Raw genomic sequence first — 12814 nt, 5'->3', positions numbered from 1 at the left:
AATTGGTTGTTGACTTCAGAAGGAGTAGTGGACCGCATGACCCAATTTACATCGGTGGTGCGCAAGTGGAACAGGTCAAAAGCTTTAAGCTCCTCGGGGTCAATATCACAAATGACCTGACTTGGTCCAACCAAGCAGAGTTCACTGCCAAGAAGGCCCACCAGCGCCTTTACTTCCTGAGAAAACTAAAGAAATTTGGCCTGTCCCCTAAAACCCTCACTAATTTTTATAGATGCACCATAGAAAGAATTCTTCTAGGGTGCATCACAACCTGGTATGGAAGTTGTCCTGTCCAAGACCGAAAGAAGCTGCAGAAGATCGTGAACACAGCCCAGCACATCACACAAACCAATCTTCTGTCCGTGGACTCACTTTACACCTCACGCTGTCGGAGCAGTGCTGCCAGGATAATCAAGGACACGACCCACCCAGCCAACAGACTTTTCGTTCCTGTTCCCTCCGGGAGAAGGTTCAGGAGCTTGAAGACTCGCACGGCCAGATTTGGGAACAGCTTCTTTCCAACTGTGATAAGACTGCCGAATAGGTCCTGACCGAGGTCTGGGCCGTACCCTCCGGATGTCCGGACCTGCCTCTCGGTTTTTTTGCACTACCTTACTTCCCATTTTTCTGTTTATGATTCGTAGTTTGAATTTTTAATAGTTACTGCTTTTAACTATTTTTACTATCTTTAATATTTAATATTTGTGATCCAGGGAGTGTGAAAGCGCAGAATTAAATATCGTTGTGATGATTGTACGTTCTAGTACCAATTGTTTGGCGACAATAAAGTATAAAAAGTATATAACTCCAAGCCCACATTGGGTAAACCTTGAAGGCTACTCTGTCCAAGAGTTCTCTTTAGCTTCCATCTTCCATTTTAGGAACTTCACTTCCTTTTGTACTATCTAAATTGAATAAACAAATGGTTAATCCAATAGTTAAACATACATTGCAAATATGGTTTCAATTTCGTAAATTTTTTGGTTTGAACAAATTTATGTTATCAAGTCCTATTATATCTAATTTCTTTCTTCGACCCTCGGTTATGGACCAAGCCTTTTTGATATGGAAAACGAAAAGTATAACATGTTTTCGTGACTTATTTCTGGATAACTGTTTCATGTCTTTTGAAGTTATCTAAGAAATTTGATTTGCCTAGATCCCACTTTTTTTTAGATATTTACAAATAAGAAATTTTTTAGATACTACGTTGCCTACCTTTCTGACTTCATACCCTACTGATATCACTGATAAAATTTTAGGTTTAAATCCTCTTCAGAAGGGATTAATAGCATTTATCTATGATATAATTATGAAATTACAGCCAGGTATATCTGATAGAATTAAAAATGAATGGGAAAGGGAACTTCAACTTTGTCTACCTATAGAGAAATGGGATAAAATTTTTCAATTAGTCAGTACTTCCTGTATATGTGCTAAACATACATTAATACAATTTAAAGTAGTGCACAGAGCCCATATGTCTAAAGATAAATTAGCCCATTTTTATTCCCATATAAACCCTATTTGTGACAGATGTCACTCTGAGGTGGCTTCTTTAACTCATATGTTTTAGAAACATAGAAAATAGGTGCAGGAGTAGGCCATTCGGCCCTTCAAGCCTGCACCGCCATTTATTATGATCATGGCTGATCATCCAACTCAGAACCCCGACCCAGCCTTCCCTCCATACCCCCTGACCCCCGTAGCCACAAGGGCCGTATCTAACTCCCTTTTAAATATAGCCAATGAACTGGCCTCAACTGTTTCCTGTGGCAGAGAATTCCACAGATTCACCACTCTCTGTGTGAAGAAGTTTTTCCTAATCTCAGTCCTAAAAGGGAATTCTCAGAACAAATCAACAATTCAACATATGATTTGATGTTTATCAAGGCTTTTCACTGCTATAGAAAGCACACACATTCCTTATAATACACAAGCTAACAAGTTTTGAGCCCAAACAATCAATGACCAAACTATTTATTTTGGTAAGAAGCAACACTAGTTTATTTACTAAACATGTTCTTACCAGTTGTGATCCCAGCATAGGGCTATCATACCAAAACTTCTTCCTGCATGGAAGCACAAAAAAAAAACAGGACTGACAATTTTTTTCTGCAGTTTTAGGCTGTGATTACACCAACCAGTTCGTGCTAGAAAAATCCCAAGTCCTCTCCACTCTCGTTCCCCTCTCTATTACAAATGACAGTCATGCCATTGAAATGGTTCACAAACATGTATATCAAGGCTCCAGGGAAAATTCTCAGAGTCTAGATATAATCATAGGTCCAGAATTGGGCCTTTGGCCCATCAAGTCTGTTCTAACCATCATGCATCCACTTACCCTGATCAATGAGCAACTTTCCAACAACTACCCACATTTTAATCTATATATATATCACTAAAGCATTAGTGTGCAGAATAATAGCAAAATATCTACAATTAAAATATGAAAACAGCAGCATGTAAACGCAGGTGCAACCACGCGCTCAGATCAAGACTGATGTTACTAGCACCCATGTAAAACGTGTAATAACTTAGGTTTGTCCTGGTCTTGTAATGTACTACTGTAAAAAGAAAACATGGGATTTATACGCTGTGTATGTATGCTTATATTGCTCTGTTTATTTCTTCCCACAGATGCCACATGACAATAGTACACTTGAGTTTTGGGGTCACCGTGCTTATTTACAAACACTCGGGTAGCAATCTTGGTGACTAATGATTATACCTAGAAGACTTACTTTGTCTTGGCCAGAAATTTCTTGAGGGGATTTCTCTTCGCGAGCGCGCATCCAGTGGTGTGCACGCACATCCTCTGGGCTGCCTGCGCGAGCTGGTCTTTCACTGGGGCCCGGGCCACGAGCGGCGCGCATACACGCAGCGCGCCCCCCAAACCGGCTGCAGCTAATGCCTTCATCGAGTCGCAAGGCCCACAGTCTGGGACTGGCGTTGGAAAGCCGCAGAGCGAGTTGTTTGCAGCTGGCGGCCGCGCGTCCACAGTTGTCTCAGCAGACGGACGGGAGGATGTGATACGGATTTACGGAGTTGAATGAAACAGAAACGGCCAGGTAGAACCACTCGGCCTCCAAGACGGGTACCGCCATGTGACAAAACTGCGCATGCGTTCTCACCCTCAGCGTGCGTGACGTACACAAGTATGGTCCACATGTTGAGACTCATGCTGGGAAGTATGAACGCTACTGACTGTACGGACACAAAGGCTGTGTTCGTTCTTCCGTCTACATTTCTATCATGAATATAGTTTATTTTTGGAAAATAAAAAAAAGTAGACTGATACTTGCTTCTGGCAATTCAACATAATTGTGGTCAATGCAAATAGGCCTCTGCATTGTTAAGGCAATTTAGTCACAAACAAGAGAAAATCTACGGATGCTGGAAATCCGAGCACACACACAAAATGCTGGCAAACTCACCAGGCAGCATCAATGGGAAAAAGTACAGTCGACGTTTCGGGTTGAAACCCCTCGGCACGGCTGGAGAAAAAAAGGGCGATTTAATGATCACCGAGTTAACCTCAAATATAAAACTCTCGAGCACTATATTATGAATCTTGTCCTAGCACTAAAACAACTCCACCACAAAAGCAACAGTATCTTTACTATCATAATGTTTTCTAATTATTACTACATTACAAAGTGTTGGAAAGAGTTAGGTGCCATCCGTGAAAAGATTAAGGATCTTTGACCTGAAGTAATTGCTCTGTTTATTTCTTCCCACAGATGCCACATGACCTATGTTCCCTCTAAGTTGTGCGCGTGCACACATTTTCAACCAGCTTACAAAGGAAATTAATGTGCACACAAAACGTTAGTTACCTAAAATAATGTAGTAATTAATAATTATACTTAATGAAAATAATCCTTTAGCTAAATGTTTCTGTTAATGCACACAACAGGAATTCTGCAGATGCTGAAGATTCAAGCAACACACATCAAAGTTGCTGGTGAACGCAGCAGGCCAGGCAGCATCTCTAGGAAGAGGTGTAGTCGATGTTTCAGGCAGAAACCCTTCGTCAGGACTAACTGAAGGAAGAGCTAGTAAGAGATTTCAAAGTGGGAGGGGTAGATCCAAAATGATAGGAGAAGACAGGAGGGGGAGGGATGGCGCCAAGAGCTGGACAGGTGATTGGCAAAGGGGATATGAGAGGATCATGGGACAGGAGGCCCAGGGAGAAAGACAAGGTGGGGGGACCCAGAGGATGGGCAAGGGGTATAGTCAGAGGGACAGAGGGAGAAAAAGGAGAGTGAAAGAAAGAATGTGTGTATAAAAATAAATAACAGATGGGGTACGAGGGGGAGGTGGGGCATTAGCGGAAGTTTGAGAAGTCAATGTTCATGCCATCAGGTTGGAGGCTACCCAGACAGAATATAAGGTGTTGTTCCTCCAACTTGAGTGTGGCTTCATCTCTACAGTAGAGGAGGCCGTGGATAGACATGTCAGAATGGGAATGGGATGTGGAATTAAAATGTGTGGCCACTGGGAGATCCTGCTTTCTCTGGCGGACAGAGCGTAGGTGTTCAGCAAAGTGGTCTCCCAGTCTGCGTTGGGTCTCGCCAATATATAGAAGGCCACATCAGGAGCACCGGACGCAGTATATCACCCCAGCCGACTCACAGGTGAAGTGTCGCCTCACCTGGAAGGACTGTCTGGGGCCCTGAATGGTGGTAAGGGAGGAAGTGTAAGGGCATGTGTAGCACTTGTTCCGCTTACAAGGATAAGTGCCAGGAGGGAGATCAGTGGGGGGGGGGAGAGGAATGGACAAGGGAGTCGCATAGGGAGCGACCCCTGCGGAAAGCAGGGGGGGGAGGGGAAGATGTGCTTAGTGGTGGGATCCCGTTGGAGGTGGCGGAAGTTGCGGAGAATATGTTGGACCCGGAGGCTGGTGGGGTGGTAGGGGAACCCTATTCCTAGTGGGGTGGCGGGAGGATGGAGTGAGAGCAGATGTGCGTGAAATGAGGGAGATGTGTTTGAGAGCAGAGTTGATGGTGGAGGAAGGGAAGCCCCTTTCTTTAAGAAAGAAGGACATCTCCCTTGTCCTGGAATGAAAAGCCTCATCCTGACAGCAGATGTGGCGGAGTCGGAGGAATTGCAAGAAGGGGATGGCATTTTTGCAAGAGACAGGGTGAGAAGAGGAATAGTCCAGATAGCTGAGAGAGTCAGTAGGCTTATAGTAGACATCAGTGGATAAGCTGTCTCCAGAGATAGAGACAGAAAGATCTAGAAAGGGGAGGGAGGTGTCAGAAATGGACCAGGTAAACTTGAGGGCAGGGTGAAAGTTGGAGGCAAAGTTAATAAAGTCAACGAGCTCAGCATGCGTGCAGGAAGCAGCGCCAATGCAGTCGTCGATGTAGTGAAGGAAAAGTGGGGGACAGATACCAGAATAGTGGTGATATCTGTTATTTGTCAAGTAGGGGACCGTGCACAATTCTGATTTGATGCAGACAGACATGAGAGTACGGAGGAACATCTGGAGAATCTTCTGAAATGCCCGCTTCGCTGCTGCTGTTACTGTGTGGGCCAGAATCTCCGGAGAAGGCCCCGAATCCTCGGCTTTGCTTGTTTCGGTGGCCGGGCAAGGTCGAAGGCACTTGGCAGAGGACGGCACTCGGAAGGCTGTATCGGAGGGGTTGGTCGGAGGATCGAAGTTTTCGGACAGATGGACTCAGTGTCGGCTGTGGTCGGGTGCTTCCAATGCATCAGCAGTTGTCGGTGCCTGGAGGTTTATGGCAGGGAGCTTCTCCCTTTGCCGCCTGCTATCGGGGACTCGGGAGTCAATCGACTCGGAACTCTGAGACTTTTTTTTTACTGTGCCCATGGTCTGTTCTTTATGAAATTATGGTATTGTTTTGCACTGCTGTAACTATATGTTATAATTATGTGGTTTCGTCAGTGTTAGTCTGTGGTTTGTCCTGTTTTTCTGTGATATCACTCTGGAGGAACATTGTATCATTTCTTAATGCATGCATGCATTTCTAAATGACAATAAACAAGGACTGAGTGTTATCATAATCTAAAAAAAAAATAATTCTATGGGCCCAGAATAGATCCTCAGAGTTGTCAACACCCAGGAACTTGAAATTGTTCACTCTTTCGGCTTAATCTAATACTTATGTATGGCATGATCTGTCTGGATTGCACTCAACAAAAACTTTTCATTGTATTTTGGTTCATCTGTCAATAACAAACCAATTACCAATGGTCTTCTAATTATTGATCATGATTGATTTGTTTCTCTCAACATCTCTGCACAAGAAACTTTTGCTTGCTTATAAGAGTAACGGTAGAAAGAGAGAAGAGTGAATTCTCAAATCAGATGTTATATGAAATCCTTTTTTGGGAAGAGGGAAAATAAATATTTCTTGGAATATTACTGCCCTATACATGTAACCGTATATTTCAACTATCATTGCATACAGAAATGCATAAAAGATAAGAGGAAGCTAAGATTCAACAGGCCAGGCAGCATCTGTGGAAACAGAAACAGAGTTTCAGTTACCTGATCTTTGATGAACCCACCATTATCAAGTTTCAAACAACTCCAGTTTTTTTTTGTTTTCTATATATTGATTAGATTGGTTACAAATGTGAATGTGGATAGGTGGAGGGGGCAGCTGATTGAGAACATTTTGGGGTATGATAATTCAGTTACATTTAATGTTTTTAAAGGACAGGTCAAGACAGTTCCAAATCTAAGCTAATCTTTCTAAGCAGTGATAAGAAATGGGTAAAATTGCCTAAAATGGCTACTTGCAGGTAGGTCTGTGTCAGAGTGAGAGTTATTCAAGGAAGAGAGAGTGAGCATGCACACCAAATATGTCCTTGATAGTTTAAAAAATTGAAAACGTCTAGCTCTAGACCTTTTTGATATCAAGAGGTATGCAGGGTAGAATAAGAAAAAAAATATGACGTTGAGCTTAAAAAAAACCCAGAAAATCTGGGGCAGTATATTAAGTCCAAAGGTGAAATTAAAAAGGAAGTTAAGGTGACAAAGATGTTGCAAGAAAACATACTGGAAAATTAAACCAAGGAAAATCTAGGAGCTCATTAAAGTAAAAAGGACGACTAAGTGTTCCTAAACACAAGAGAATCTGCAGATGTTGGAGATCTTGAGCACAACATGCAACTTGGCACATAGTAAAGGATTATCACCAACTAGAGTTTTATTATTTGGAAGGCTAAATGTCATGGTTTTTGATCAGGCTCAGTGATAGATTCCTTACCACAAAATGTAGAGGTCAAGATTAAGAACAGCCTATATATTTTAAGTTTAGTGTTTTCAATGGACAAAATGGTCTCCTCTATGTTGTAGATTTCTATAATAAATCAGTGATTATATTGTTGGTGTTAGATGAACAATATCTCTCTTGCTTGCATCCTTCATGATAACAGTACTTCATCAGGAAGTGGAAGTCCGTGAATGGCAGCCAAAGCATTTTCAATCATTTTCTCCAAGATTTTAAAGCTCGCCTGGTCAGTGGCAGTTCCAATATGGGGAGTCAGAGTGATGTTTGGAAGGTGCAGCAAAGGATGATCCCTTGTTTTGAAAAAAAAACACACACACACAAAACATTTGTAGTATCAGTTGTGTTCCTGTATTTAGGTTATTGACATGCTTTCAATTGACATGTATGAAACTTTGAGTAGTGGAAGAAACAACATACCTCGGAAGTAGTTCCGGATCGGTAACATCCAAAGCTGCTGCCCGAATCCATCCCTTCTGAAGTGCTTGTACCAATGCAGCCTGATCAATCACTGCACCTTGCAACATCAATATTAATCTCTATTAGTCGTGACTGGATGTTCTACTGAATATAGAAAATCGACTGTAAACATGTTGAAACTTTGTCAACAAAGCAGCGGTTGTGTATCTTTTAATACCAGTTGTGCTATTGAAGTCTATTCCAAGACCTGCATGCATCAATTTTCAAAATGAAATATTAAATTTATTGAAATAAGTACAAATCAGAGAAACATGATAATATATAATTGTTTATGACATACATCCATAATCACAAAATTTTGAATGAAGTCTGATCCTTCGTAGGTTGACAATACCAAATTACATGCCTGGTTTAAGTAACTTCCCAGTATCTCTGACATTAGTTTTATTATATCCCTTATTATCCACCTGACAAAGCTGATACAGAAGATTTATGGTCAAATCCTAAATTGAAATGAACCTCTGGTCATTTTGAATTCAGTGTCGGGATACACAAGCCATACAATGCTGGATTATCTTCCTATGTCAGTTAGTCCCAGGAATCCCCAACTTTGACTCCACACCCCAAGCAGTCTCATGGCAGCAGGTTAAACATGGGTCGGGAACCTTCTCTTGATTATCACCCACTTTCCTCCCTCAGCTCGATTGTCCACTATGTTGAACCGGATTTGGAAGAAGCACTGAAAGTAGCAAGGTCATAGAATATACATTGGGTCAGGCATTTTGATGTCCATCACCAGAAGCAGCGTCACCACTGGCAGAACCCTGAAGGGTAAAGCTCTCAGAATGGTCCTTCAGTGGGCTCCAAGTGAATCCACACAGTAGGTTACACTACTCTGTTTTCACCAGTCTACCCAAGCTAGATGCAATTGCCCAAAATGAAGACACCAACACACAAGGTTTGTGGAGACAAAAATCAAATCTCTATGTCAAGGACATCTTAGAGCATGTTGCATTGGCACTATACCATGTTAAATGAGATAAACTGTAAACAGTGTGGCAGCTCAAACCTGAGGGTCCATGAGCACTGAGGGCCATCAATAGTGGATCTGTACACCACCAAAATCTGTAACTACATAGCCTGACACATCCATCCCCTAAGGTTACTGCCAAACCTTGTTTGGTGAAGAATACAGAAGAGCACAGTAACGGCAAGCACCAGTCATACATAAAAATGATGCCGTGCTAGCCCAGGAAAATTGCAGCCAATGATTACAAGTGCTCTAAAGTGCAAACAGAGGTAAGTGATCTCAAAGTCAAATAATTCAGGTTCAAATGCTGCATCCTGCCACATCTCATCATGAATGGTGTGGATGATTAACAGGAACAGTTATCATTAACCCACTTGGTCTCACCCATCGGGGATATTCCCTTTACTCTACTTACTGGACTTGTTGCGCACCATTCTGCTGAGATGAAGCACGATCCAACAAACTTAGTGAGTGATTATCTTGGAAGCTTTTATTAGGATCGCAAGACCCTGTTGGACATTGGTAACGTTGAATACTGCAAGTCTGTTGATTGGCAAGACCAATGGTGGGGAAAGCTGCATTGCCATGGTTGTGGCAAGGACTAGGCCTCAGCCACAGCGGCCTGTTGCAGCTGCCCAAGGTAGAAAACAGGGTCCTCTGCTGGGTCCACTGGAATCGTGCTGGGTTGCAGCTGCCCACGGTAGAAAATGGGGTCCTCTGCTGGGTGCACTGGAATCGTGCTGGGTTGGAGGCCGAGCCCTCCTGTCAGTGCTGCCTTCTAGTGCTCACTTGGTGCTGTCCTCCAGTGTTCGCTCAGTGCAAAAACAAGCTGGACCAGGACAATCTATGGTCATGCCACTCAGGGCCTTGGGCTATATAATTTTTTTTCTTTGTGACTTTATGTTTTTTTGAAATTGTAACCATATGTGCCATTTGCGCTCTGTGTTATTTGCACTGTGATATTTTCAGTGTGCTGTTGGTAACTGTGTTTTGCACTTTGGCCCCAGAAGAATGCTGTTTCATTTGGCTATATTCATGTATGGTTGAATGGTAATTAAACTGGAACTTGAATTTACATCTTCTCTCCTGCTAAAAACCATCTTATTTCTCCACCAACCCCCAATTCCTCCATATTTTTTGGGGTTATTTTCTAACCCTGCTATCCTGTATCTAATCCTGCATGAGTGCAGTTAAACACGAGGAAGACAAAAACTTGTGTTTTCAGCTGCAGCCAAAAATTCCATTCCTAAAAATCTGAAATCATTTATTTATGGAATGAAGGTAATGTAATACCATAAAAGTAGTAGCATTTTATGACTTTGTCTGAGTAGAATTAATCTCAAAGTGAGTTCACAAAATAAATAAGAAAATAATGATTTTTTTTTTGAAAAAGAAAACACACAGTTTTCTATAAAACTAAACCATCATGCATTTCTACCTCGAGAAATATTGATAAGTGTTGCGGTGGACTTCATAAGGCAAAGCTCTCTTTCCCTGATCAGTTTGCAGGTTTGAGGAGTCAGATTTACCACTACTATCACAAAGTCTGATTCCTGAAGGAGATCGTCAATCCTTGCACAGTAGCGAGCGCCAACCAGTCTCTCCTCCTCATCGGCTCTAAATGTAAGTAAAAGCTACAATGAGTATATTTTGCTTACTAGTTAGCAACAATAAACCTGTAAAACTTCACCACACTATAACCCTCTCATTATTCAACATTACTCAAAAAGTGTCCTTAAAAACAAAGTGCAAATTCAGATGGTTAGTCTGATGATTATAGAGGCTATGCCATATCCTATTGGCAAAGTGCAAGTAAAAGAGCCAATGTTAAATTTGTACACAAGGTATGTTATGCCATGGAGTGAAATTCCAGAATCCATAATGCAAAAGGTTATTGAATCACCGGAGAAATTACAACAAATAAAAATGGTAAATTTATTAACCAAACATGAGAGTGCAACTTTCAAAAAAGATTTGTTAAGAGGAGATTTGATAGAGAATCTTCAAATTATGAGGGGGAGTTGATTGGTTGACTATGAAGCAAGCAACAGTTTCAGTTAGAACAGAAGAAATAGCATCTCTACACGTCATAAATTCGTTTGACCTTTTTCTTCAATTCAAATATAGGATCATGACTGATCCTAGTACTGTGTCAACTTTTCTGCCAAATTCTCAAACGCTCACCAAAACATTTTCATTGCAGTTGGGAATAAAATACAGGCTTCTCTTGAGGTAAAGAATCAGAAGAATGAAGAGTCAAGTTTTATTATCACTGACAATATGTCATGAAAATTGTTGTTTTGTGGCATCAGCACACTGCAAGACACATCTATCAGAGATGCCTTAATGTTTATTTTGCACATTTCATGGACTAGCTTATGATTCACTTGCTTCTCATTATAAAATACTGTGTTTTCCTATTCTTCACACAACATGACCGATGCCAAACTACCCCCCCCCACATTATATGCCACTTCCTTGCCAAATTGCTTAACCACCTTTCTTCCTTTTGCAACTCAAATTCATCATGTCTTCCTCACAATTCACTCTTCCACCTAATTTTGTACCATCAGCAAACTTGAATGTCCTTATTTTATCTTCTAAGCCACTTCTACAAAAACTGAATTGCTGAGGGCCCAGTACTAATCGTTCTTCATCCTACTAAGAACAGTCTGCCAGCCTGAAAACAACCCATTTACTTCATTCTGTTCTGACTCTAACTACTTCTGCACTGATGCTACTTTTACCTCCAACCTCACTTTATATAATAAACCTTGTTGGATAGCTTGTCGAGTACCTTTCTCATAATCAATCTTGCTACATCCAGATGTTCTCTCTTATCTACTCACCGTTTGGCAATGGATCAATCTTTGGTCACTTTAATTATTATGCACTGGATCCACATCAGGGAAACTCCTAACAATTCCACAAACATTTCAAGGAATTTTGGTGTGATTGCAACTTACCATTATATGCAATCCCAGAAATATTCATAAAAAAAACTACTAACACAACATTCCCTTCACAAAACATACTGACACTGCCCAATCATATTAAAAATGTGTCAAAATTACACTATTAACAAAGGATTCCCACAGTTTGCTTATAAGAAAAATCAGACAAAATGTCTATATGTGCTTTCTCCTTTGTCATGTACTAGTGTTATTGATGAGTACTAAACAAATAAACAGAATCATAAGGGAGTCATTTTACCTAAAATAAAGTACTTTGGATAGATTCTTAACACAGTGTGAAAGACATGGAACAGGTTGAACATAGAATGAGTGACATTTATTTCCACTACAACTTAAAAAAAATCATACTCTTTCTTAGTTATTGCACTGGGATGAAATTCTGGGACACACTAAGATGCAAACATTAGATCTCAATCTGCAGCTTTTCCAAAGACAAAAAAAAGTACTGTTATCCTCCAGCTCATTGAACACATGAGGGAACCACCTGATGAAAGGGAGTGCACCTGCTCATTGGCATTTTGATGGTTGTCTTCCTGGGCTTGAATGTGGAATGGGAAGGATCAAGACCAGCCAGGAAGATACAGGAGAACAAGGCTGGTAAGACAGATTCCTTCACTCTTCTGGACTTATGCCGCTAGGACCTCCATTGCCACTTCTGAGAATCTACACACTCAGGCTGTTCATCTGAAAGACTTTTACAATGTGCCAGCTACAACAATCAGCACCTTCAGTAGAAGTAGTGTGTGCTGCCCACGGGTATTGCTCCACAGAAAACGTTTATCCAACATCACTTTTTGAAACCTTCAAAAAGCTGTTTATTATCTCCAAGCAAAATCAAATTTTATCAATGAAGCATTGTGCTAAAACAGATAGGTAAACCTTACCTGTACTGCTGGTAGTTTGTTTTATTTAACCATAGGATTTTCATGAATTGGTTCAATTTTAAAGAGGATGGACGTACTTACACATAAAGGTTTGAAATTGGCAAATCAAGAAGTTCATCTGACTGTACATATATACAACCAAATGAAACAACATTCCTCTGACCACGGTGCACCCATACAACATACAACACACACAGCAAATAAACCAAAATAGTATACCATAAACAAGTTAATAACATG

At 41.1% G+C, this 12814-nt stretch overlaps 1 protein-coding gene across 9 annotated transcripts in view; it reads right to left on the bottom strand.

Annotated features, from left to right (window-relative positions):
- Positions 1-12814, bottom strand: part of LOC140212604 (uncharacterized) — a 92746-nt gene that overhangs the window by 14169 nt on the left and 65763 nt on the right. For 8 of the 9 annotated variants that reach the window (XM_072283606.1, XM_072283601.1, XM_072283603.1 and 5 more), the window contains 4 exons: positions 10154-10332; positions 7686-7782; positions 3438-3497; positions 2030-2072 (listed from right to left, as the gene is read on the bottom strand). In XM_072283606.1, the coding sequence (XP_072139707.1) occupies positions 2030-2072; positions 3438-3497; positions 7686-7782; positions 10154-10332 (379 nt within the window). The remainder of the gene's footprint in view (positions 1-2029; positions 2073-3437; positions 3498-7685; positions 7783-10153; positions 10333-12814) is intronic. The other variant, XM_072283602.1, reaches the window with a different exon arrangement.

The sequence above is a fragment of the Mobula birostris genome, chromosome 19, assembly GCF_030028105.1.
Source record: "Mobula birostris isolate sMobBir1 chromosome 19, sMobBir1.hap1, whole genome shotgun sequence".
Lineage (NCBI taxonomy): Eukaryota > Metazoa > Chordata > Chondrichthyes > Myliobatiformes > Myliobatidae > Mobula > Mobula birostris.
This window is presented reverse-complemented; position numbering and strand designations above follow the sequence as displayed.